This window comes from Clarias gariepinus, chromosome 4 (assembly GCF_024256425.1).
Source record: "Clarias gariepinus isolate MV-2021 ecotype Netherlands chromosome 4, CGAR_prim_01v2, whole genome shotgun sequence".
Lineage (NCBI taxonomy): Eukaryota > Metazoa > Chordata > Actinopteri > Siluriformes > Clariidae > Clarias > Clarias gariepinus.
Genome location: NC_071103.1, coordinates 22,165,219 through 22,189,656, shown reverse-complemented (window position 1 = coordinate 22,189,656; position 24,438 = coordinate 22,165,219). Strand labels below are relative to the sequence as shown.

At 40.8% G+C, this 24,438-nt stretch overlaps 1 protein-coding gene across 1 annotated transcript in view; it reads left to right on the top strand.

Annotated features, from left to right (window-relative positions):
• ascc3 (activating signal cointegrator 1 complex subunit 3) overlaps positions 1-24,438 on the top strand; it is a 174,723-nt gene that overhangs the window by 101,176 nt on the left and 49,109 nt on the right. The window contains exon 14 of the mRNA XM_053494602.1: positions 15,519-15,653. Coding sequence (XP_053350577.1) covers positions 15,519-15,653 — 135 coding nt within the window. The remainder of the gene's footprint in view (positions 1-15,518; positions 15,654-24,438) is intronic.

Sequence of the window (24,438 nt, the reverse complement as noted above, 5' to 3'; positions counted from 1 at the left end):
AGCACTGGCAGGGCATAGACATTTTACAGTTGTATTTTATCTCCTGTGTAATGCTAGAATGCCAGCTGTATGTTTAGATCCTTCGTGCACTAACTGCACGCGTCATCTCTCTTCATCTCTTCACTGCTGGGTCACTGCTACCAGAGCAGAGGAGTCTACAACCAAAAAAAAACAAGAGTCCATCTGTTCCATGCCATTTCCTGCAACTTGAGTCTTAGTTGAGCTTGCTGGATTGTTATCAAAAGCTTGGATTTTGGTTTTGGAACAGCTGATCTCCAATCCAAATGCACTGGACTCACTCTCCAAGTGAGAGCAGCAGGATATTAAGCATTTCTGCCAGTAGAGCAACATCATCAGCATAATCCAGTTGGGTAAAGGACTGGTCACCAAGCATTGCTCACATGAAACATTTGTGGACAGCCCGCTCAAATATCCAATCTATTGGTGTCAATGGTTCAGCCAGCTTGGAACCAGTTTCATGCTGTGTACATCTCCATCATCATTCCCACAATCTTTTGTGGACTGCTTTCAATTAAGTCGAATGCCGCCCTTCGATTGACGTAAGCAATCTAGAGTTGCTGCTAAAATTCACATCTCGTTTGCATCAGCATGTTGAGAGTCGCAATATAGTCGACTATTGATCTGCCTGGTGTGAAACCACTCTGTTCCGGACGGTGAAGATGAAGGAGGCTGTCTTTCACCGGGGACAACAGTATGTGGGCAAACAATTTTCCGAGTACAGACAACAGCATGATGGCATGGTAGATTTAGCACTCTCTGCGGCTGTCTTTGCCTTTGTAAAATAGTAGAATAATAGTTATGATTTCTTGCAACTGACTTGTCAAACGGTGTAATAGGCAGAAAAACCCAAATTTGTCCCAAATGACTAAAGACTTTTTTTTTCTTTTTGGTTGTTTGCGACAGCAACGTTTTGACAGGTTTTCCCAGACCACCACACACATGCTTAAATGATGCTGCTTGACTGTCTAGGATCTCTGGTTTAGCTTGGCATTTTGCACTGATTTAAGAGAGGAATATGTGTTGTGGTATAAGTAGAAATAGAAATAAAGTTATAAAACATATCTTTTTTTTAAAGCAGAAAAAAGGGCTCTAGGGTCTGACTTGGAAATAATTGTCTGTTATTTCTGTAGTCTCTACAGACTAGCAGTTACCACCCCCAGTTAGATGCTTCACATAAGTCTGTCATAACATGTTTTTTAAACTTTTTTAAATGATATGCTATATATGTTTCTTTCAGCATATTCTGTTTAAAAGCAGCAAATTATATTGTTAATGAGAAAAAAATAGGCGACAATGATTGGAGAAAAAGAATAAACCTTCTATTTCTAAATATTAAGAGGAATCAGATTGAAAAGTGATCTGTTAGAGTTGCCACTGGATAGTGGGGTTCATCATTCATTTCTGAATCAAAACATTACTCTTCTCCTGCTGTGCACTGTAAAGATGAGTCGTACATAAAGAGCAGTCTGCATTAGAGATTGCATGGTCGAATCCCTGGTGATGCTGTTACAGCAACTGGGGAGGGCAGAAAGAGCTGATTGGTGGAGGAGAGGGCCTGCATCAATAAGGGCAATGCCTGCTAATTGTGGGCAATTGTGAGCTTGTGCAAGAGAAAGAAGCAGATAGAGAGCAGTGTTACACCGCTTAATACAGTGTGTGAGCAAGCAGTTCAAAAAGATGCAGTTGGCTGATGTCCACGTCTCTGAGGGAGCACATGATTGTCGTCGTCTTTCCTGGTTAGTGGTCGTACCTTTAGTGGAAGCGTTTTGTACCCAAGCCACCAATTAACAAAAGTGAGCTCCATATTAACTTAAACACCGCCTCCTGACACTCAGTAGGACTGCAAATCAAATCCTGCTGTCTGATATCACCCAAATGAGAACTGGTTCCCTGTCGAGTCTGGTTCCTCTCAAGGTTTCCTCCCTGCCACCGTCACCCTCGGCTTGCTCCTTCAGGTGATCATTTGGATTGGTACATATTTCCACACACATTTTATAAATTTCTTTTGATTGTGTAAAGCTGCTTTGCTATAGTGACTATTGTTAAAAGCGCTTTATAAAAAAAAAATAATAAATGGGAATTGGCTATGACTTAAATTACGGGAGAAAGTAGGAAAAAACAGATTGGCGGGGGGGGGGGGGGATGCGCATCATAGTGTTCATGGAGGAAGTGGGAGACCTGAGTATAACCAGTTTTTGGAAAGTGTGGAGTGTTGGTGTGTGACCATCAGAAACCGAATGACCTAAGTTTTATATGTTTTCCTCCAGCAGGTATTACTGTACCTGCATCATATTTATCCTGAGGCAGAATTTTTAAAGGTGTTGTTTTAGACAAACAGTGCACTGTACAGGTTATGCCATATCTGTGACGTTTTTTCTATATCATGCAATACACAACTGCAATGCATTAAAGAATATATTATATAATATATATAATATAATAATACATTTTCTTGTTTAATAGTTATGAATATTGCTGTAAACATAAATAGCGAACGTACCACATTGCTAACTGTAATAAACTGTGGAATACACCAAGATGAGATACAACTTAAAATGCTAAATCACAAACACTGTGTGTGTGTTTATGAGATCTTTGCTTGCTTGTGTGTACATGCATGTCTGCTTGCCCCTTATGTCTTTTAATCTCCCACACTCACAAACTCAAAAGGGACAGGAAAAGCTGTGAATTCAGCCCTCTCTTATTCTGCCCATCTGCTCACAGTAATGAGCTTCCTGTGTCCCCCTCCACACACACACACACTCACGCACACATGCCACACACAGACGCCTGGCACATTAGCCGCTTGTATGACAGTCAATACGCAATCATTTTTCAATTTTAAAACTGCACAGTGGTCTGTGGGGATCAAAACTTCTGATAATCCAGTCGCTACATTAGGACTGTGAAGCTTTCACCTTTGCAGAGACTTTTTTTTTTCTTCTTTTTTTTTTTTTTTTGCTAAAAAAAAAGGAAAGTCCGGTCCTTAAGGTTATAGGATTTAAGTACTTTTGAATTACAGTCTTCTGGCCACGGACCACGCATCAGCACATCGTCACGTAAATCCTTAATAACTCTGAGACTGCATATTGCATCCTTGACTCTTGGCCTGTAACTATTAAAAGGGAATGATTGCTGATATGAAGTAATGAACATTTGCTTTCAGCACTGTGGCCGCACAACGGAGCGATCACTGTTGCAGTTAATTCGTTTAATTAGCATTAACGCTACCTGAATACCATTGTCTTTTAAAAAAAAGAGATAAAGATGGTAAAATGAGCTGAAACAGTAGAGAAGCTAAGCTTAGACAGGGCAGAGAGATCACATGAGTTTGTCAGCAGCAACTATGAATACAGCTTGCTTACTTTACACCATCTGTTTCAAAAAGTTGATTCTTTTCACACCATAGCCAGCATGTTATATCCACCAGCACTCAATAAATATAAACTCCCAGCTGAATGCCACCCGGTAGAATTAATCTAAATGTTTATTATAATGTTTTTTCTATAAGTATGTACTCACTTTACAACAAAAGTTCCATCCTGGACGTGTGATCTTGGAAAGGATTGTAAACTAGTGATTGATGAGGCGATTAAACTTAAAGCTAGAGTGTTTGTCACGTACTGTCTCATTACTAGGCTTAAAGATGCTAGCAGAAACTCTTCATATGTACATGCTTTAAAGTGATAATAAAGGTTTATTAATAAATATATATATAAGGGGTTACTACTGTATATTGCGAGGATGTTGACTAGACAGGGAGATGGAAAAAGCAGCAAGACAGACGGTAAAGAAATGCAGACAGATGGTTAAAAAGCAATCTCAATGTAATATTTCAGAGAAGATGAAACACATGCTGCGGTCGGCTTCACGTTGTGTAACACTACCATGAGAAAGCAGGATTTTGCCTTAATACTACTGTAATGTAAATTTGTTTGAAGTATGCTCACCATGAAAAAGACGACTAGTCAACTACTTTTTATATATATATATATATATATATATATATATATATATATATATATATATATATCCGCGTGGCTACTTCTTTATAAATTGTAAAAATTTAAATAAAAAAAAAAATTTGTCTAGATCTGTTTTGCAGATATTGAAACCTATAAAGAAGAGAAATAGAGCTACTGTAAGAAAGTGCATAGAACTATCATGAGAACATATATACTTTTTTCACTTTTGCGCTCCATCAACTTTTTTTTTCTTCTTCTTCTTTTTAAGCATACCTGCAGGTCAATACATTTCCTGATTTGCAGTCAATCAAAAGGCCAGTACCCAGCGTGTTTCGAAATCTTTTTTAGACAGGAGACTGCGCCAGATTTTAGCCGGCGTTTCAGCGCTGTGTTGTGTGAGTCCACCCACACTGTACAGTGGTGTGAGTGGGAATGAGGGCAGTGACCATGCTACGGATCTGCAGTGAATTCTATATGGTGTGAAAATGTTAAGCAGTAGTGTTCTATGCGCTGTTTTAATATCATTTTATGCACATTTCTAAAGTCCAAGTGAAACATGGCAGCGGGCCACATTTAGCCTGTGGGCCTCGAGTTTGACACACACACCATAAATTTAGACTATGCAAGCTTTATGCCTCTCTGGTGCCAAAACACTATTGTGAGATACTCATTATGGGCTAATCCTATGACCGAGTGGCTCTTGTGATGCTCTTCCTTTGAGCGAGGGCTTGTCTTCTATCTCACATGCTATTGTTAGGACTGTATGGTGCTTTATTGTGATCTTGCTGCTCTGTGATTGAGACCCGAATGTGGACGCCACAGCCTGACCGCGTGTGTTGATCTAGATCGGAAAACATAATTATTCAGAGTGCTGATGACGCCCAGGGCTATGATATGATGAGTTATGATGTTTCTCAGCTGGAGTATTACAGGGTTCTTCAAAGGATGAACAAATAAATGAAAGAATTAAGGAAAGAATGAAAGAAGAAGGAAGAAGCTTTGTCTTTGTTGTACATGTTTTTAAAGTTTTCTTTAATAAAAAAAAAAGGAGCTTATTTCTTGAACTGATTACTTGATATTATGTAAAAAATAATCATGCGGAAGGCCTGGGTTCAGATCCCACCCGCTTCCGTAACCACAGCCACTGGATGCAGTATCGGTCCCAAGCCCTGATAAAACAGAAGCGTTTGCACCAGGAAGGACATCCGGTGTAAAGCCCTGTGCCAAGTTGAGTGTGGATCGGAACGGCAACATGTTGTTGTAAGATGACCATATACAGTACTCCACAATACATCTGTAAAATAGAGCTAACATCGTAGCCTATCACTGTTTTTATAATCTACGGTCATGAGAACATTTCAAAAAGTGTACCGTTTCATGTCACATGCACAGCTGAACTGTTTTATTTAGTTCCAGGCATTTTCTGATTACTACAGTCATGGCCAAGAGGAAAGCAGGAAAATCTATTCCAATTCCACTGAATTCCAACTCTAGCTATGTACAGTACACTACACTATAACCGGGTATTTTTATTTATTTTTTCCCCCCTACCAAAGATGACACTGATTGAGTTCTGTTTTAAGCAGCTGGGGCTGTTGTGTGTATCTGCAGTTATATTTGTGATTTCTAGGCATGCTGCCATAGCGCCATAGAGAGGAGCTACACTCTCTGCTTGATATTAAATTGTCAGAACTGCCAGTGACATATATTAATTTCATCTGGGCACATGATGGATGGAATTTTCTTTATGAAATACCCCCTTTAGCTCCTCTGTTGAGACCCGGGCCAGCAGACAGAACATTAATAAGCTTAAGGAAGATTTCAGAAACAGCTTGAGCCTTTACTCCCTCAAGGCTTCGGCATGATAAAAACAACCTACTAAATAACATTTGTTGCAGAGGTCCCTGGACGTTTTGTAGCTTTTTTTTTAATACAGGAAATAAGAAACATTATAAAAGGTGGATCATATATTTTGTTTCCTGAATCTGTTACAGTGACATTGTTGCATTGAAAGAGCTTAGCTGTTAGCTGGAAAGTGATTTATTTTTTTCTAATCCACTTTTTTTGACCTGTGATTCAGTTTGTCTTGCAAATCTATGGTAACTTAAATAACCACTTTTTACAACCATGATGAGCAGATAAGCATGTACGAATGCACATCATGGTATACTGTATTTTAAGGTGGATGTGCTACAACAGCAGAAGATAACACAGGGTTCAACACCAGCCATGTGAGGCTACAGTGGCCGCTGGCTCACCAGAACTTTCTGCGGTGAAATTCAGATGTTGGAAAAATTCGGTTTCAACAACATGAATGCCTTGTGTGGTCAATTCAGGCTGGTGGTTGTAGTGTAACTATGTTGGGATGGTACCTTTGGCACACACTGTCAGTCAATCAAGTATAGTTTCGGCATGTTTTTGCTGACCACGTACATTCATTTTAAGACCACAAGTTATTTAAATCATCCATACCATGAAGAACTAGCTGTTCTGAAAGTTAATTACCATGGTCTTCCAGATAGCTTTAAATAAATCAGATCTGGGTGTTCACGTCCACCTTAATCTTCTAACCTAGAGAAACTTCCTGCAGAGGAAGTCTTCTCATTTGCAGCTAGATGAGATAATACAGAATCTTATATAAGTGTTTCTTTGCATGATCTGATGTTTAATCGACTTAGAAGCCAAGCATTTTCAGTTTGTGTGTGAATGAATACTGTAAAGGAATTGCTTATTGCTGTAGATTTGAAGTAAGTATCTGTTTATTTTTTCCTTATTTAAGGCCTGAGAGAGAGAGACTCAGTTTGGTATTATGTTGTGTTTCAGGGCACTGAGTATCTTCGAGTAGACTGTGGTAGACCAATATTCTCTTGTGACTTTTAGGCCTTTTCATCAGTAAAGACACAGTTCATTATATCAGCATGCAGCACCCAGGCTTTTTGGAAATTGAGCAAACCAAGGTGACGTGACCTCCTTTTTCTGCTGCAGTATCACACTGCAGGCTGCAAACAGAGTAAATACTGGTGTGCCTGTACAGAGTCTACAGCTGTTTTAATTCTGCTGAGTGAGAGCTGGATTTGTACTCGGTGTTGAATCAGGTGTAATTTTCAGTTTCTATACTATACGCCATGATATAAAACCGGAGTGGTGTAGAGAAACAGGTACTAGAGTGAAATGTTTACAGCTGGGAGTATTCATCTACACTGGCTGGCCACTTCAGAAAGGTTTAATTATACAGTAGTTCCACATCAAGCAAAGACATCCATTTGGGAGATGTGAAATTACTGGAATTGGGTTAAGAGCTGTCCCAACACATTATTAAAACCTGGAGGAATATTTCTCAACTTCATGAAAGAAGAAAAAACAAAACATGAATGGACATCACTTAAACACTTGATGAATTTGTATCATAAAAAGAATCAACAATAAAAATGACAGTTATGTGTTAAATAGTGAAAGAACATTTCCACATGCGCGATGTAAAAAACAAATGAAAAGGTTTGGGAGTAAACAGCTGTGCGGCCACAAGAAAACCATGTGTTAGTGAAGCTAATCGGGGGAGGGTGGTACTAAAATGGTGACCTGAATGTACTGAATGAGCAGATTTTAACATCAAGAAAGGTTTTCTTTCCAAAGTCACATGTTTATTCCAGGACTTAAATTCTGCAGTAATGGTTCTGGGAGCATGAGAAATCATTTTCAAACTCTGTATTGTCGGCCACCGTATTGTGTGCTATAATAAAAACTAAAGGTGTCAAACCTTTGTGTCATAATGGAGCCTAAATGATTGGGTTGAAAATTACAAATATAGTTATTTTTTTCTACTAAACATAGCTATTAATCCCAATTTTATTTAGCGTCATATTTTCAGGATAGTAAAAGCACACAAGGTATTTGTTTTCCCCCAAAATCTCTGTGGACCACACAAAGTAGAAAATAATTCCCTTCAATAGCATAAGCAATGCACTTTATGAACAAGAGGGAGCAATTTGTGATTTACACTCATCATTTTCTTACAGGCGTAGTGATTGGTAATGTGCAGTTATTCTCTGTGGCAGCTTTTCAGTGAAAACAGATAAGAGGAACTAAATAAGCCATTTTTTGGTTAAGTTTCAAATAGTACCATCAGCTTGCTACACAATCCTCCCTTCATTCCATATAGCACAATTCTATCCTATTAGAAGGCTGTTTTAGCCCTGAAATGGTGTTGGCTTACTGTTAATTAGAATAAAAGGTTATTTTTTTGATAAAAAAAATATTTTGAATAAAAAAGCAACTTTCTGATAATCACAGAAACACTTTTGAAATTTAGTATGCAAGTTAATAAAAACAGGGCGATTTTAAGGTTTGATTAACATTTACTTGTCATGTTATTCACATTTAGGCATTTGGCAGATAGCTTTATGACTTACATTTTCATCTCATTATATACAGTATCTGAGCCGTTAAGGGTTAGGGGCCAACAGGGACAACTTGGTGGTCATGGGATTTGAACCTGGAACCTTCCGAAATGTAGTACAATGCCTTAACCACTGATCGACCGCTGACCCCTGTATTATTATATGTTATAATATTGTGAGTATCCTTGCATGTCCCGAAACAGCAACACAACGACCCATGAAGGCAATTCTTTTAATTGCAATGTCACAAGGTAAAAAAATGGACCGGTATTCTAAATGTTGAATAAAATTTGTAATATTGTTTTACTGGATTGTAAAAACAAGAGCAAGAAGTTAGTGTTGGGGCACAAGCCAGGGTACACCCTGGACAGTGTGCCAATCGATTGCAATTTGCCCATAATGCCAGCTAGGGTAATCTGCATGTTTTTGGACTGTGGGAGGAAACCGGAGCACCCAAAGGAAAACCACCAAGCAGATGCAAAATTCGCGCATACAGATCCAACGCGGGAATTGAATCCTTGAACCTGGAGGTGCGAGCTCACAGTGCTAACTGCTACGCCACCCAGATTCAGAGATTTACTCACTCACTCATCTTTTATACCGCTTTATCCTGTGGGTGTTTATACTGTGGGAGGAAACCGGAGTACCCGGAGGAAACCCACCAAGCACGGGGAGAACATGCAAACTCCATGCACACAGAGATGGGAATCGAACCCGGACCCTGGTGGTGCAAGGCGACAATGCTAACCTCTACGCCACCGTGCCACCAGTATTTTTACCCATTTCAAGCCTGGAATTCTATTGATAGCAAATTTAGCTTAATTTGAGGTTTTATTGTATTTATTTTACTTTTAAGTGCAGCTATTTATGCAAGCCTCATGGTGCTTATTTGTCAGTCTTAAGTAAGTTACATGGGAATCATGCATTTTATTTAATTGGCTCATCCTATGCAAAGTGAATGACACATGGTCGGAGTAGCGCTGCTCATTATGCAGTGATGGAGCATAGGGAGACTCATATGGGTCAACTTTCCACTGAGCTGCTCAACCAGACATCTGTTACCACACACACAAACACACACGCACATACACACTCTCACACTCTTGCACTCACAGCAACAAGCCTCAGCTATACATCCGTGCTTAGATAAGAGCTCCATGTCAGATTGTGTATGTGCATCGATGACAACTGCCCTTTCACTTTAAACAGTTGTTACATCGAACCTTTAGTGCTTTGAAGTGCTAATGTCCAGCATTATATTAGTGAACTCATTATGTGAGACATATTGGGTCTTGACAGTAAATATACAGTATCAGCTTTAAAGCTTGTAAAATAACAGTAATAAAGAAAACAACAGATTTCTTTAAGAATCAACGCTGGAAAATACAGTTTCTAGTCTTTTTATGACTGTGAAGGTATTAAACATTATTGCAGGTAGAACTGTTCACGCTCATAGAGTATACTGTCTGAAAACATGTTTTTTTATGATCTTATGATGAATAAATATTGTTACACTAGCAAAGCAGCTTGTTGAACAGCTGTTTAGGGTTCTCTTTTCAGGTGAACGTTTCTCTCCGTTTCCCCCATTTCTTTCTGGCACATAGAGGAAATTCAGATTGCTCTGGGTGGTGGAGGAAAACACGCTGGCAGGTGTTCAAGATGTTTCTGTTTTCTAATTTATTTATTTATTTTAGGAGGCTGGCCTTAAATTAGCAATTATGGTTTAATCAGCTGACTATTATCTGCAGGACCTCATTATTGTGATAAACACCAAAGCGCTAAGTCTGTTTCCAGGTAATGGCAGGAGGAAAGCACTGTAAAACAAACACCCTCATCTAAGACTCTTACTCCCACACAACAGAGCTAGGGATGAGGCAAAAGCTTAACGTATAAAAAAGGGGGAAAAAAAGCCATTGTGACTGAGTCCGGTTCTGTAGCCTAGAAAAATGACATACTACAGTTTTGTAAAGGCTTGAGCTACTGTAAGCTGTACATAAACTTTCTTCTTTACGATAAGTATACGCTTCCTCCTTTTGGAATGTGCATGCATATGTACATTGGTCAGCAGGTGAATTGTATATTATTGATTATCAATCATATATGACAAGGTCCCGCAGAATAAACAGTGTAGCACAAACTGCAACCACAGCCTGCCACGCTCAGGGCCCTGCAGGCAAAGAGTTCAAGAATGTTGACCTGGCCTTCAAAGTCATGTTATGCACCAGACACACAAGCCCGATCCAAAGTCCCAGTATCAGACATCAGAAAACCCCAGAGGACCCGTGGAGCAACACTATGAGGAGCCAGCGCCTCCCAACAGTACAAGGGGAAACTAAACTCTAGCTTGTATTTAATGTTAATTGTTTTAAACTGATAGGTGTACACTACCAGTTACTGTAAGTGTTTCTACACACCTACTAATTACAGTTTCATCATGGCGCTTGATGAGTTTTACAAATTTGACAGTACTGTTCTTGCAAGAACAATTACAGAGCAGATGACCTTTTGTCATTAATGCCATGCATGCTGTTTCATAGATTCTATATTTTTCTTGAATATAGAAAGATAAATCCAAATTTGTCTTTAAGCTTTAAGCTGGCCTTTTCAGACGACTGGAGGGTATTATAATAGCAAATACTGTAGGATGGGATGTTGAAAAAAAATGCATAAGTGTGTGATGGTCAGCAGTCCACATAGTCGACTGTTGTCCAAGTAGTCTAAGTGTCAGTGTCAGTCATCTTATTAATTGGGTATTGGTCAGACAATTTTCTTAGCACTTTTGTGGATTTTTAATACGACTGAAAATTTAACTGTAGTTGCCGAAGTCCTTAAACTCTCAAATACAACTTCAAAGCTTTTTTTTCCTTAATTCGAAGATCAATTTGAACCTGTTATTCTCAACAATAAATTAGGCAAATATTAATTTATTAATCTTTAGTAGTTGGGTAGGTTGTCATATCCTGGAAATACTAGGCATGAGACAGGAACCACACCAGCTGAAATGCCAGACACCATGTACACACATTTTTGTACTTATTCACACTTGGGGATAATTTAATATAACCAATAGATCCACAGACACGTCTCTGGTAGGTGTGAGAAAGCTACAGTATAGAAGTCATTGAAAGCCAACACAGACAAGAAGAGAAGGTCTACAGTAACTCAAGCTCAGAAGTGAATCAGGGTCCCTGGAGCTGTAAAGTAGCAAGATTACCCACTGTACTAACATGCTGCCTATTTCTGCCAAAGTCCTGCATAGAATTCTTTGTGCGTTATGTGTCATTAATTGTATTTAATCAATACAGGATTTCTCTTTGCAGTTATTTCCTGTATAATTATTGCGAATTAGACTTGCTTCTGGAGAAGTGTTCTTTCTTTCGCAGGCTCATAGCCAGTACAGGTCAGGATTAAAAACTAATCAGAGGTGCATATGTATTTGGTATAATACATGGCACACTTGGGCTCCAACATTGGGTTCAGTGCATCTAGTCTGCAAATAAGGAGTCGTTACTCATATTCTATGTAGTTCAGTGACCCATTTTAACGTTCCACTTTTTTACCAGAAAATACATTTAACATGATTTGACATACCTGTGCTGGATTTTAATACAAAACATTATATATATATATATATATATATATATATATATATATATATATATATATATATATATATATATATACACACCACAGACCTGGCTGAGGTCCTTTTTTAAAAAATCTTAGTATCCATTTATTATCTAAACGACATATCCTATGTAGAGATGCGGGGGCCTGGAGCCTATCCCAGGGAACTTGGGCCAGAACCGCACACATGCTCGTACACTGCAGGCGATTTGTAAACAACAGTTAATCATTTTTGGACTGTGGGAGGAAACTGAAATACTGGGAGAAATCCTCCACAAGCACAGGGACAACATGGTGACTCCATACACACACTGGCCTGAAACCTCCAACCCTTGGTGATGTGAGGAGACAATGATCTAACCACTAACTCACCATGCTGCCTTAAACCAGAATATAACAAGTTGAAACAAGTCATATAATGGTTGGTCTGGTGAATATAAAACTCATAATACATATATGTCTCACAGGTCTACTTTTTATAATAAAATGGAACAAAATAGCCCAGCTCAGTGAGAACAGGACATGAGCATTAAAACAAGATGCTGAGCAAGAAATTAAGATGACTATTATGTCAGAAAGGATAGACACTAATAATTGATGAAATTAATTTAATTAATACTTTACATTCCAGTCATATGAAGATGTATTACAGATGCAGATTAAGCATTGTTGGTGTCAGATAGGCTGGTTTGAATATTTCAGAAACTGTTAACCCTCTGGGATTTCTCACACAACCATCTGTAGAGTTTCTACAGTATGGTGCAACAAACCAGAAACATCCTGGATTTGAACTGTGAGCAGAAAAGCATCTCAGAATGTGCAACACGTTAAACCTTGATGTGGATGTGCTACTTAAGCAGAAGACCACATCAGATTTCACATACAAGTCACTAGAGTTAAGGTGTTAATCAGGTTTCACTCCTGTCAGTCATTAACAGAAATCTGAGGCTATCATTTGCACAGCATCACTGAAACAGGGTAGCTGATGACTGGAAAAAGACAGAATGATGTATTTTTCTAACCATCAACTGACATTCTCAGGTTCTTGTTCTTGGCTGACTGGACAGGAACCTGACGTGGACTTCTTCTGATTTATCTTGTTCACCTTGAGGTTTCATGAGTATTTTGAGATACTTTTCTTCTCACCATTGCTGTAAAAAGTGCTTATATGAATTATTATATTCATCCTGATGGCTTGAGCCAATCTGACCAGTCTGTCCATATCCTCTGACCTCTCTGAACAACAAAGCGTTTCCACTGAAAGAGCTGTCACTCACTCACTGTTTTTTTTTTCTTCTGCAGTTCTGTTTCTACTCCAGAGACTTGTATGTGAAAATCCCAAGACATTAGCAGTTTATAAAATAGTAAAACCAGCCCATCTGGTATCAACAAGCATGCCGTGATCAGAGTCTCGCTTTCTCATCATTCTGATGTTTGATGTAAACATTAACTGACGCTGGTGATCTGTATCTCCGTGATTTGTATTGCATTCCGCTGCTGCCACATGATTGGCCGAGTCGATAACTGCATGGTGTGCAGGTGTTCCTAATAAAGTGGGTGATAAGTGTGTCTCGTTGTAAATGTGACTGCTGAACACTTTAGCTGGAAAAAAAAAAAAAGGTGATAAATTATACAGCTGTGAGCCAGGGACAAAATAAAGTCCCGCATGAATATTCAATTAATCAGTTTTGGGAGTTGCACTTTTTCACTTTCTATAAGGACCCATAAGTGGATGGAATTCAGCAATGACATGGTCAGTGTGAGTTTGGATGTGTTAAAGGAAGCTGACTGCATTATTTTTCTCTCCTCTGAAACAGAATCAGTAGCTGGGAAAAGTGCAGAGGTGTTGTGTGTGTGCTGAGAGAGAGAGAGAGAGAGAGTGTTCAAGGAGAAACACACACACACAGGTAGAGAAAAGCAGGCACATACTGTAGTGTGCATGCATTTTTCCTTACTGTCAGTACATTACAGTGTCCTCAAAGGACAAGCAGGAGGCAGGAGAGGAGGGGTAGAGAGGACTTTTGCTACCATCTCATAACTGTCTTGTATTCCTGTTATTGATTGTTTTTGTCTAGGGTATTGACTGATTTGCAAGGGCAGTCTGAGTATAATAGAAAAATTACACTCCTTTGTCCTTTCACAAAAGGTAGTGCTATATGCCGCTGTCTCCCCTGTGGCTATGGACGTCCTGCAGGAGGCAGGCTTCTTCATTTGCCGAGAAAGGTAGAGGGAGAAAGTTCTGGCTATTGCACTGGCAACAGCAACATGAATCTAGCAATGTCTTGTGCTTGTAGTATGGAGGAATCATAGAGGCATACTTTCTTTGGGCACATTATGAGGAACTTTATATAACAGTAGGTACTGTAGGGCTTTTCTTTTCTTGGTAACAGTCTCAATTCATCATAGCATGGATTTATATTTTTTTGGATTGGGCTCCATATTGATATGATTGCCCCATGCAATTCCAGTTTTCCCACAGCTCAAATGGGTTCTATTGGATTCACACCAGGTGACTGCAAACGCCTCTGTAGGACACTGAGCTCCCCGGTCAAGTTCATAAAACCAGTTTGAAATGACTCTGAGTGGCTGTAGTTTCAAGACACGTCGAACAATTCTGCCCATTCTCCATCAACAAGGTGCATCTGTCTGTAGAATGGCCACTCACTCGATTTTTTTTCGCCTTTTTTTCGATTTTTTTGAGACTGATGCGCATGAGAATCCGAGGGGATCTGCAGTTATTGAAATACTTAAAGTAGCCCAGAATCACATTTTCCCCCCTTCAAATGCTTGATGTGAGCACAACCCAAAGCTTCTGGTCTACTGTACATCTGGCTGATTTTATGCAAGACCATTGACTGATTGGATGAATGCATGAACAAGTTCCTAATAAAGTGTGCGTAGTGACCGTATAGTGGTGCGATACATGCCTTGAATGCTATATTTCCATAATTTCTCAAATTCTCCAGTAAGTAAGCCTTCCATGTTATTTCTATACAGATTCTCACCATGCATGTGTACAACTCTGCTGGAAGCCCCAGAACCGCTCCTCTTTTAGGATAATGAACTTTCCTTTATATACATAAACGTTCATGGCCAGCGTTGCAAGACGTTTTGTGCAACATATCATATTGACTTCGCTGCATGTTCATCTATAAAGCATTGCAGAGTGTACTGTATTCAGAATGAGCAAAGCATTACATTTACGGTTTGAGGAAATCAGCTTGCTCTAGGCAGGGTAAAGATTTTACCACTGCATTTTTAAATGGGCTCCTGTTCAAATATGATTGTGGATAATAAATTAAGTAAATAAAATAATTTCCATTTTTTCTTAAAGTTTTTGTGTCAAAATATGTCGGGAAGATCACATTTTTTAGCCAACTGTTATTTTTAAGACACATTATTAAATAGTATATAGGTTTAAAAGTAATGATTGAGCCTTTCCAAAAAGTCTTTAAAATCCCTGCTTTAATCCTGTGTTTCGCATTGTGTTTGTGTACGTTTGTTTCAGGTGATGGTTTTCGTCCATGCCCGGAACTCCACTGTGCGCACGGCCATGACTTTGATTGAGATGGCCAAGAACCGAGGAGAGTTATCGTTCTTCCAGGCAGAGCAGGGAGCAGATTTTGGTCATTGTGAGAAGCAGGTGAGCAACACCGTTGATCTTGCCACAGACATTAAATCATTCAACTTGAACGAAACTGTAAATGTGTATGTTAAATGTCCGTCAGTTTCCAAGAAGGAAAGAAGCCGTCTAGTGCACGAAATGTCAACCGCAGTGCACTTTTCCACCAAGTAAACAATATATAGTACCTTGTGATGGTCCATATCGCTCAGGCAAAGTGATAAGTGTGTGTTTAATTTGTAATAGCCTCCCTCTGGCAATGGCTCGGGCGCTCTCTCTTTCTCTTCCCCGCGCGGCTCGGTGATGAACTCGCGGCACGACTCTGTGGATTTTCGCTGTGGAGGAACAGAGTGAAAGTTATTTATGAACACTTATTCATGAGCTTGAAAGCAAAGGAAAGGGAGAGAAATTGAGGTCAGTCACCTTCGCGAGCTCGGCTCCTCAGGAGGGGAGCGGTAAACAGTCTGAGGGAGGCCAAGTGGTCACGGCCTGGTTGGAAATGAAGCCTGGAGACACAGTGCTAAACTTTTCCCACACCGCTGCATTAGAGAGTGAGCTGAGACAATTAGAAATCTGCTGAGGGCACAGCCTTCAGCTTCAGGTGTAGAGGTCAGCTGCTTAGTCTAACAGAATGCCCTCCTACTGTGAGCGCAATCATGGACCACGCACCACTTCAGCTGCCATGAGCCGGCTTTCTGCACAAGTGCTCTGCTTATTCAGAGTTAATCAAGAAGGTTTTAGACCGGAAGGCTTATGCATTCATTATTGACCACGTTAACAAGAAACCGCTCTACTTCGGCTTCTTCTGCTCTGTGTGATCTCTGTGTGTTATAGTAGATCCTTTTTTTAACCCTAGATAAAATGTTCCTCGATTTACTGTAAGTAGCGTTCGTTGTTATGAGTCGCTGCACTCATTCCAAAAGCTATACACTCTCAAAAAGCTCTGTCCTGTTTTTAAAGGAAGTGTGAAGTGTCCTGCTGCTGTGTTTTAATATCGAAACATTTGCATGTAACATAGCGCTGATGTCCGAGTGAGCAAATGCTGTTAAAGCATGCATGTTTTTGTGCATGACTTTCCCGGTCAGCAAATTTGAAATTTAGAAAAGGATTTTATCGCTATCGATGCAGGACAGGAGCGAGACGCCGAATCAGTTCGCATTCTGCATGCAGATATCTTCTTCAGCACTTCGAACGCATGAAATCGAACCACAACATTATTTGGAGTGGAGCTTACTACTGAACGCCGAAAAAGTTCTTACTTGTGGGCATTAAAGGATTTGTCAAAAGTGTCTAAAAGCTGCTAGTTTTGTCTCTCCAGTACAGAACATACTGTTCAATAAACCCACAACTAGAATGTGACTTCTCTCTTCAGTTCCCTCCATCTGTCATCCCGCGGTTGTGCTCCATCAGGAGCAAAGACATGTGGGTCTGTTGGTTAGGAGTGGCAGCTGTGAGAAGGTTGGAGAATGTGTGTGTCGTCTGTGTGTGTGTGTGTGTTAAGAGCTGCATTTGTCCCCCGCAGCACTAGCCGGGCTTGGGTGGTGGCAGAGAGAAAGCGGGAGAGAAAAAGATGCGGCGCAGTAGAGAGTGAGCTCTGGCTTCATTAGGATCTGTCCGCGGAGGCGCAGGCAGAAGCGGTCCATGATGGATTAGACTCATCCTGACTGCACGCAGGCAGAGGGGATCAATAAGCAGCTGGAGAGGCAGATCCTCGCTTCTGTTCTCCTCTCTCTAGGTTAATGCTGCTCACTGGACAGACATGACAAACATGATCACGCCTCCATCCTGAGACAGGCCGGGCGTCTGAGCGTGAGGCGCGTTTTAGATAAGATCTGGGATGTAGAAACACTCAGGGGTGGAGCTGGATCTCTCTCTCTCTCTCTCTCTCTCTCAGGAGAGGAGAGTGTCGCACACTAACTTCATATTTAAATCTCCCAGCACAAGGTAGCGTGATGCATTTAATAACCTTTACCTTGATCCCAGGGGCTTTGCCAAGATAAATGCTGCTTTCAGCGTCTTCTCTAATCCGCTCTCTATTTATATGAGCCAGGTATAAATAAATGCAATGTATCTCATCGCTCTCGTTTCTGCTGCCGAACCCAGGGCTGGAGCGGCGAGGTTATGTTTTACATACAACACGCATGATTAGCGTCATATAAATCAGCCGTCAAAATCAATCTGTGCTGATGAATATGTCGTAATTTCTAAAATCTATGGTTACGATTGTGACACTAGTAGAAGTAATGATTTCAGTCTGGATGAGAGCCGAGCCCGTGCGATTGTGTGAATTGTTTGTTTTGGGGTTGTAGGTGTTCCTTTGGATGTTTTTGAGGTTTCCTTGCTAAAGCAGCTCGCTCTAGACCTTCCTAAAGTTTGAGGCGGATTAAAACACCAGGGTCAGCTCACACGTGGCCTCTCATCCTTTGATACTGTATTACACTGCTTGTTTCCTTATGAAAATTCTCCCCCCCTGTTAATATTTCCGCCTGTTTTTAATCCTCGGTTTTCATGCGCAGTACAAATACAGCACATATAAGGTCAATTATGTAATTTGGCCCTATTTATTCTACTTTAAAAGTTAAAAGTGAGCCCACTACATATCTCCCTCGTGCTGTTCATTAATTTGCTCCATCACTTAGCTTGAAGAGGCTGTCAATCAGGCTTAAATATCTTAATGCACTCACTTGAATAAGTGATAGTGGGAAATAGCAGTAATAATGGTGGTTTATCACACTGCTGTCTGTGCTGAGCACTCTCTGTTAAATAGCAAAAGTTTCTAATTGAGTGGGGATGTGCATGGGCGTTTAAGTGCATGTTGAAATGAGGGATGTGTGTGTGCATGGGGAGAGAGAGAGAGAGAACAAGCGGGATAGATAGTGGGAAAATGAGAGAAAGAGGTTGCCTAAGACAAATATATTTTGGTTATTAAATCAACAGGCAAGAGCTCGGAGCTTTGATACAGTAAATAATCTGATTAATAAGTTTATATAATTATTCCCCTCCACAGAGGATTAAAGAGCTACCTTTTCTAGGACGGCGCTAGTTTTCTATGTTTTGTGTCGTCTACGCTGGCATTTATTGTTTATGCACTTACTTGGGTGTGAATCCTGATTGTTACAGTGTCACGGTTAGTCACAGCGTATGATCAGACAGTTACATCACTGCTGACATTTTCACAATACTTATTCAAATGCATTTCCATCCATCTCTCTCTCTCTCCCTCTCCCCATCTATTCAGTTTTCCTTTCACTGTCAGTTCTTGTTCCATTTGTGCGCCTCCTCCTAGACTCACCCGAAATCGTACTACATGCAAACTGTGTTTCTCCACGCAGGGAGTTCGGACCACACGGAAAACCCTTTGATTGTGTATCGCACTACTGTTTATCCCGAAAACATGTTACACCGCAACCGCTGCTGGCACTCCAGGCATTTTCATAACGTTATCAAATTCAACAGCTGTGGATGGCACAGACAAATATGGTCACGGTGACCAGACCTAAACAAACCTGCTATCTATTTTTGGATACGGAAACTGACGCACTCTTCCTCCACCTATTCGGCAACGCTGCCCTTCATCATAGACCTTCGTTTATTTTATCTTAAAACACCAACATGACAAGTGTAAGACATTGTGAAAAACATGCTTAAGCAACGATTATGAAGTGCCACAGTTTTGTTACCTAGTGGTTTACTTCCCTGACCTATCTTCTAGCTGGGGGGGAATCTAAACTGCATCCTACATTACACAGGAATCCAACCATATGCAACTTTTCCAACTACTGCATCATAGTACAGCGCAACACACTCTTAGGATCTGCTCTCTTCTGTGGACATGAGATCGAAGATGCACGTGATTGGATAGCGCTGCTGTGATTGACATAATCGATTAATACAATGATAGCCGTTATCACGACGTGAAATATATGGAAATTCCACCTCTCCAGTATTTGAACAATCTAGCCCCTTTTTACAGCATCTCCAAGGCTTTCGCATCTAACAGAACAAGAAAGTCTAAGGTCATCTAATTAGTGCATGCATGAATGTACACAGTCATCGTGTACAAAGTTGATGAGTAGATGTTGTGTCGTTTTTTTCCGCCCAGCGCCGGACATGACTCCGTACAGGATCTCGAGCGCGAGCCGCTTGAAGGACTCGAGTCTATAAATAGAAATGATGGATGGGGATTCCAGGCCGAGTCTCTGCCACAACTCCTACCCCATTTATTCTGCTTAGCACACAGCGACCTATTATCGCTAACGCACTGCATAACGCACAACAGTGCTTAAATCCAGAGTGCAGCCACAGTTATATGGCAAGACAGTAAAATGTTGCTCTGAAGCAGCAGCGCTGTCTGGGGCTAGTGTTTTGTTTCCACCACTGTAACCTGCAGTTCGTTCTGCAGGCGTTGTGCAGAACATTGAATCCTCTGTATGACGTGCAGAGCACATTTTGTTGCAGGTGAAAATTGCCCCCCTACACAAGTTTTCTCTGCGCCCGCACGCCATGCTTCCTGCTCCCCCTCGAGCTGTTTGGAATCACTAAAGCCTGTTAAAGGGACCTTGTTCTGGCAAGGAGGAGTGTGTAGGTTACACTAGAAATGCATCTTACAGCAGGGTCATTGATCTGGCGACAGGGAGGATGAGTATGCGCTGTGTGTCGTGGGCATAATGCCGACTGAAATCGGGAGGGGGTGAACAAACCTGCCCCCAATTTGCCCCTCTCTCAGGGACCTGGCTGATCTGGCAACCATAACCACAACCCCATTCAAAGCCAGACTGTGTTTCCTGCCTGTTCTACAGTAGCCTTCCTGATCCCTAATTCAGCAGCCGCCTTCCTGGAGTAAAGCCCTGGCTTTCCGCCCTCTGCCCCAGCCATGTCTCTCAGCACTCACTCATTCAGCCTTTCCGTTCATCTGTCCAAACATGGAGGACAGGAGACATCTAGTGCTCCGATGCTGTTTCTGCAGCCGGTTTGGCTGTGAAGGATATATTCATAGCTGTAGTTGTCAAAACATCTGAACAGGACAGTTTATTTCTGAATGTTGTGGCTGTTTTCATTTTTCCCCCCCTTTGTCTGTCTTTGTGTATCTATCAGATAGTAAGACTTCGTTCTTACAGAAAGACAGGTTTGCGATGCGACTGATAGTTAAAAGACACCTTTCCTGCAGCAGTGACTCACTGTCCCTTAAAGAGGGAGGGCTTTTCGAGATTTGAGACGGCGTCTTGTCGCGGTTGTTTTTTACAGTAATGAACGTGTGTGTTGATGTGGATGAAAGCCGGGCCTGCTGTCTGATGGAGACATTTTTTTTTTTAATGGATGGAGGAGATAGCAGGTGCTGCCAGCAGGCTGAGAGTCTTCCTCTGTGATGCTCAAGTCGCTCTGTAGTCAAACACGCTTGTCAGTTTCCGTCCATTCTCTCAGCCCCCCGCCGCATGAGACCGGTCCGCGGTACAGGATTTAGCTCATTAATTTATATTGCCTGGAGTTTTTTTACATCTATTTTTACACCACCACCTGAGGCTGTCTTTATCAGCTGCCGTCGAGGTGAGCTACGTTCTTGTCTCTGCAGCATCCAAAGACCAAAGCGTGACCCGGGTTCGAGTGGAATGGTATACCGCATGCACCTACACATCCAGAAATAAACTCCTCTCAGACACCGACTGTTTACCTTGTCTAGGTTTTTTTTTTTTTTTTTTTTTTATCAAATGAATGCAGATAAATTCATTTTGATTACTTCTGAACTTTTAAAAAATGCTGTCAACACTCAAGTTTTATTCCAAGTTAATATATCTTTAGTGCCTTATGGTTATTTTAACAATGCAGTGGCAAGCATAAAATGTAATGTCACTGTTTTCCAGTTGGTAAACAACCTCAGGTGCTAGGTTTGTGGTTAATACTGCCATTGTCAGGTCTGATGCATGTCCATGACGAGGACTAGCCAAGATCATCCACATTCAAGATTGAGACAGAAAACCTTTGAAGTCATTACTTCAACTTCTATGTCTAAGTCAAGTACAGTTTTAAATTTACAGCCGTAACGTCTGTTAATAATCTATTTTGTTAATGTCTATTTTATCTATTATTTCTGTGTATATAACTATATAATTTTTAATTATATTTTTTTACACTGTCTGCAGATTGGGACAATATAAATGCTTGAAACAGTAAAGTCAGCACTGTCGGCTGCTAAAGGTTTGCGTCGCTGCCTGGGTGCAGGAGTGTGTGAGAAAGAGAGGAAAGTGTGTTTGAGTGGCAACCCTTCACGCTCACCCACTCCTCTCATGCAATGTTAATGACTCTGTCAAACCATCAGTAGAAATATTATGATTATCAGCAGTCCCCAAATCAGAGCTGAGCTGCTTTCTCTCTGCTAATTTAAGAAGGAGATGAGGTCCTTGGTGTGTGAATTCCTTTTTTTCTGCGTGATTAGAAGTCAGAGTGATGGTGCCGAAGGAGGCCGTAGCGATGCGGGCCGCAGCCCGACGGTGCTGAAAGCCAGACGTGCTCTGTGTCTTTGTAGTGTCCCTGTGCAGTGTAGTGGGTGTCTTTTCTGCTCTGTTCTGGAGAACAGGTAATCAGCGGTGTCTGCTGCGGACAGCCTATGCCCCGGCGTATCGCATAGGGAGATGATCTCTCGACGGCAAGCTTTAATCAGGCTTGATCACAGAGCTGATGCGCTGCCACCTTGAATCCAGCTAGTGAATAGAGGAGGCTGTCCCTGCCTTGCTTCAACCGAAGATCCCATAACATAGCCTTAATGCTCCTTGACACCTCAAAGTAAACCTTATCTTAAGCATTTCAATTAGAGTGTGCAGCCCTCGCCTTCTGCCTGAGCATACAAGCTCACTGTTTACAAAACGGACGGACAGACAGACACAATTGGGCCACACAAAATGTGTTTAGAGTGATGCTGTTTATCTTGGGTAATGTATTCTAAAATCTCAAAGGGCTTGACATACAAACGATTAAAGGTCAGAAATGTATTTGTGATAATGCACATGAAAACAGCTGGACTAAATGAATGAGAATTAATTTCAAATGAATTTTCTGTAAATGTACGTATGAGAATTATAAGGTACTGTATCACCAACAAACTCCCAACACTAAAGAAATAGAACCAGGTAATCAAGTAGGTTTTAATCTGGATTTAAATGCAGTTTCTAAGCTAGCAAGGCTACCAATCTCTGAACAATTTCTAGAGTTTAGGGCCAACATAAAGAGTCTGGAGGCTTGTGCTTTGAGACTAGGCTTCCCACAGCTGAGCAAAGCCCTCAGGTTACAACATACAAAGGGCACTTTCTTCCTTTCTTTTTGATTTTTTTGATGCCTGTTCAGCCTCTCCCTACAGAAAGATGATTGATGCTGTGTCTGTTTGTGTGACACCTCACACACACACACACACACACACACACACACACACACACACACACACCAATCAGCCATAACATTCAAAGATTAAGCTCAGTATTGAGAAGATTCCCCTCGCGCTGTCTGGGCACTTCTGAACCCCTAAGGGCGGACTTCACAGAACATCTGGGGGTGTTCTGTGGTGTCTGGCACGGGGATGTTACCAGTGGGTGTTTTGGGTTGGACTTATTTATCCAACTAAGTCCATCAGTGCTTGGTTGGATTAAGATCTGGGGAATCTGAAGGTCGGATCAACAACCTTGAACTATTTGCCTACTAAGCTGCGTATATGATGTGATGCACTGTGTGTTCTGATACTTTTCTATTTTGGCCCGCATTGACATTTTGTGGCATTTTAATGCTACATTAGCTTTTCTGTGGGATCAGACAGAGGGGATTGGCCTTTGATCCCTACATGCATAGATGAGTCTTGGGTGCTCATGATCCTGTCACCAGTTTACTGGTATTTACCTGATAATCAATGCTATTCAATTAACCCTGCGGTGGTGTGGCCAATTTGTGGTTAGTCACATTATATTTCATAACAGATGAGTTCACACATTAACTTGATGCAGGTTGAATATGGCTAAACAAACAAATATCTATTAGTCCATTCATATTTGACTCACTGGGTTTTAACTGATTTGTTCCTTTTTTGATGTGGGTTTAAAGACCTATATATACATATATATATTTAAAAAGTTGTTTATTCAGTTAATGCCTACTCTGCTTGAGTAGGAACCCCTTTGCCTTCAGGATGGGCTACGTTCTCTTGCTAAGGACTCCACAGGATGTTGGAAACACTCGGTTGTTCAAGTTGACATCAGTGCATCATACTGTATGATTACTGCAGGCTACTAAACTCATTCTTATGCTGCTTAAGCCAGTTAGATTGGGTGTCGTGAGTTTGTGCCCACTATACTCTCAGATTCCTGTCTTGTCTGACTTCCTCAATGTTCTGAGATTCTCTCCTGGTTCATTTAAAAATCCCATATTTTACAATTTGTTAACAGGTTAACACCGGTCTAAAAGCTCCCCGAAAGTGTAAATGTGTGTGTCTTTGTGTGTGTCTTTTGTGTGTGTCTGTGTTTGCTAATGCTCCTACTGAAATACCTCCCGGGTAATGCATTTTTCATACCTCAGGCTCCCTCTATTTCACTCCTGCTCCATATGTCACATTTTAAGTGTATATGTAAATGAGATACTGCTGAGCCAAAACAGAGCTGAACAACAAGCTGATGCAGGAGGAGCTTCTTATATGATGTCACAATGGGGGAAAAATCTAGTTAGCCTAAACAAAAATGTAAAAAGGACAGAATAATTGTGCATGTAGACTGGAGACCCTTCTGACTGAATGTCTAAAAATGACAAAAAAGTGAATTTTAAATCACTCTAGCCA